Genomic DNA, 3,661 nt, shown 5'->3' with positions numbered 1-3,661 from the left:
GGCTTAACCACGCCTCTATGGTTCATACCCAGTATCGAGAGAGGTAAATCGCGCACAAACGTTTGGAGACCAGTGCGCAAAGACACTCTGGATGCCCATTCACGAGCGCACACTGTAAAGTACTGTTTTATGCAAGACGGTGGTTCATATCTTTGAGTGTAATAACTTCACATCATCGGACATTATTACTATTGCGATATTTCCATCAAGCTATTTTGATATATTGAGATTGTCGAGGAGTAGTCTGAATAACCAGTAGAGTGCAACCATTCCAACGAGTGTTCTGGCGATTTGGAATGTATACGTAAGTATGTCGATTTTATTTTAAAGATGCTGTTTAGCTATTTATAATTTAGACTGACTTCTTCATTTTATTTAGTCATGCAATGAATGCCCCACAATAAGGTATGTTGGGCAATGCATATTCTCTAAGTTTTAAGGACTTAGCTAGATTTAAAATGCAATTCAGTCTTATCTTGCAGTTCATTGTACTTTCATCAAGTGGAAATCAAGCCTCCAGCTTGTACTATGTGGTAGTAATTAGGAAATAAATGCTGTCTACTCTGTAAATACAATTTTGAGATTGTTTACTTTATTTAGGACACCAGTATTGTAAACAATCTCACTCATTCTTATACATTCATCTTTTTTGTTACACAATGTTTTGTTCATTAAGACACTGTAATGACTCATTCGAATCCTACACCCTGTGGGCAGAGGGCAATTAACAGTGAAATTGTAAACAAACAAGCAGAATTGGAATTTATTAGATGACATGCGATATGCATTGGGTTTGGGATGTTTTCATTTCTTGCTAAAAAAAGGATTCATCATCCTCTTCATGCATATTTATTACTTACTATTTTAAATGTCTTGTTTAAATTTAAAAGATTATGTATTTATGTTATATAACTATCTCATACCTATTTGATCTTGTTTTGCCTTGTCATAAATGCCTACAGAGTACTTCATGGGGAGTGAGCAGAATGCTACTTCCTCTGGACATTCAGAAGATGAACACCTCCACCGCTGAGTCTGTTGTCACAACGTGTCCCCAGACGATGAGATATGAGCTGAACACTAGCTGCAACTGGTCCTGGCCTCTATGTAATTGGACATCTAGTGGTGATAGGCTCCTGCTACCCACATTCTCTACCGCTGCTAAAGTCAGAGTGATCATTACTTTTATCGTGTGCATCATATCTGCTTTCTGTAACCTTGCTGTGTTATGGACTTCTAATGGCAAGAACAAGCGCAAGTCCCACGTCCGTGTCCTAATCTTGAACCTAACTGTTGCTGACCTGCTGGTCACATTCATTGTGATGCCAGTGGATGCAGTATGGAACATTACAGTGCAATGGCTGGCGGGGGACTTTGCCTGCAGGCTACTGATGTTCCTCAAACTCCAGGCCATGTACTCCTGTGCTTTTGTTACCGTGGTGATAAGTCTGGACCGCCAATCAGCCATCCTCAACCCTCTGGCTATCAACAAGGCTAGGAGGAGAAACAAATTTATGCTGACTGTGGCATGGTTGATGAGTATAGCTCTGTCAGTGCCTCAGGTAAGGTCACGTAATGCCGCTGGTCAAAGCGGTGCTTGTTTGTTTTCATCACAGTCTATGAGGAGTAGTCAAACAGATTCCTACCTGTGCAAATGATTGTTCTGCAGCTACTGAATATACGTTTCTATAATTTAAAGTGGTCATCCCTTTGAGGTGACAAGAAACCTTTTGAAAAGCGCAAATCAAATGGTAATTTAAATGAGGGTAGCAATATGTGGGTGGTTTATGTTGGGTCAAAATTTGAAAGACACATAATAGAATATCCTTCAAAGTAGGTACTGTATTTGAGCACATTGAAACAAACAGTATGTAAATCTACTTCTAGAATCGAAGGCTATACCTTTTGACTTGAATAATATACGACAAAAACATGCTGGAGTGTCTAAAATATCCCATTTGTCTATGGCTGATTACTTGGCAGAACAGTAGAAGTGCACGCATCTGAGAACATTACTCTCTCCTTGGCTTACCATGTGCCCCTTGCTTGCTAGAAAGATACAAAATATTTGATAAAATCCTGAAATATACTAACAGGTCACTTTATATGTCTGAAATATGATGTTCTGTTGTTCATTTAAATCCTCAGTTGTTGATTTTCCACAACGTGACCATCACTTTTCCAGAAGAGTTTACTCAATGCACGACACGAGGCAGCTTCTTCAAGCACTGGCACGAGACAGCTTACAACATGTTTACCTTTTCTTGCCTATTCCTGCTCCCTCTGGTCATAATGATTACTTGCTACACCAGGATTCTCATTGAAATTTCGAGGATGATGAAGGACAATTGTAAGTGAATCAGCATTGAGAATGCAATCAGTTTTGCATCTCAAAAGCTCCTCTTTAACACCAATTGCATTAACATCAAAGGCTACTAATGGTTGTAAATCTAAAATCTATGTATCCACAGCATCAAATCAATCAAACTGAAGTTTATTAACTGCTAAAATAACTTAACACAATGTATGCTAACAGTATACCTCAGTAGCCAACCGTAAATTATCACATCTTTGTCTTTTTTTGTTTTTCCAGTTTCCTCAAATGAAGTGCACCTGCGCCGTTCCAAGAATAACGTTCCCAAAGCCCGCATGAGAACTCTGAAAATGAGCATTGTGATCGTCCTGTCTTTCATCATTTGCTGGACCCCATATTACCTGCTGGGTCTTTGGTACTGGTTTTTCCCTGAAGACCTGGAGGGAAAGGTCTCTCACTCCTTAACCCACATCCTCTTCATTTTTGGGCTCTTCAATGCATGCTTAGATCCCATAATCTACGGGCTTTTCACCATCCACTTCCGTAAAGGACTGAAGCGATACTACCACAATGCAACTAGAATGTCTGAAATAGAGAATAATACTGCCATCACTGGATCTTTCAGGTGCTCTGCCACCTATTTGGCCTTGAAAAGGCATGCCACTGACAGACAAGAAAGACGACAACCCAGTCATGTCCAGACAGAACCAGAACCAACGTCCAGCAAAAAAGTCAGCTATTTAACCATTTACAATGACCATGGAGGTGTGGATCTCAGTCGGTCCAGTCCTGATGGCTTGGTGTGCGATGAAGAGAAACTCAACATTGAATCACTGCAACTGTGAATATAACCATATTATATATTAAGTGTTTCAATATTGCGTTCAATTAGTAAAATCCTGTGTAGTCTTACAGAAAAGGAAAATGTGAGTTGCCTCCGGTGGGGCAATGCCCTTAATGTGTCTCTGAAAAAAGACTAAAATCACTTCACAGGGTTACGTAACATTACATGTGCTTTACAGTATGAGGAAAATGAATGTCTTGATGTCTTGTGAACCGTTCTTGTCACAAATACGGATTGAGGGGGAAATATGCTTGCTTGTTGTTGTGTCCTGTGTCAAATCCAATACTGCTGTTTTCTGAGTTGAGTACATTGGCATGTATTTAATCATGCCCCTTCAAAGCAGGGAGGGAAATTGCAGGGGCATAGCCATGTTTATAAGCATGTCAGTATGGGATCATTCAGTGTTGCCCTCAAAATACGTGCCAGTATTGTGGTGCAAACATACTTCTGCTTTTAGTGATCTACTTGGACCCCTCAAGGGATGACAGAATATAATCATTGAT

General features: G+C 39.9%; 1 protein-coding gene across 1 annotated transcript; it reads left to right on the top strand.

Moving 5' to 3' along the window:
• Positions 1-1,013: 1,013 nt before the first annotated feature.
• LOC136955730 (gonadotropin-releasing hormone receptor-like) lies at positions 1,014-3,159 on the top strand. Its single transcript, XM_067249458.1, has 3 exons — positions 1,014-1,562; positions 2,149-2,350; positions 2,594-3,159. The coding sequence occupies exons 1-3, from the start codon at positions 1,014-1,016 to the stop codon at positions 3,157-3,159; spliced, it is 1,317 nt and encodes a 438-aa protein (XP_067105559.1).
• The last annotated feature ends 502 nt before the right edge of the window (positions 3,160-3,661 follow it).

Source organism: Osmerus mordax, chromosome 13 (genome assembly GCF_038355195.1).
Source record: "Osmerus mordax isolate fOsmMor3 chromosome 13, fOsmMor3.pri, whole genome shotgun sequence".
NCBI classification, from domain to species: Eukaryota; Metazoa; Chordata; class Actinopteri; order Osmeriformes; family Osmeridae; genus Osmerus; species Osmerus mordax.
This window is presented reverse-complemented; position numbering and strand designations above follow the sequence as displayed.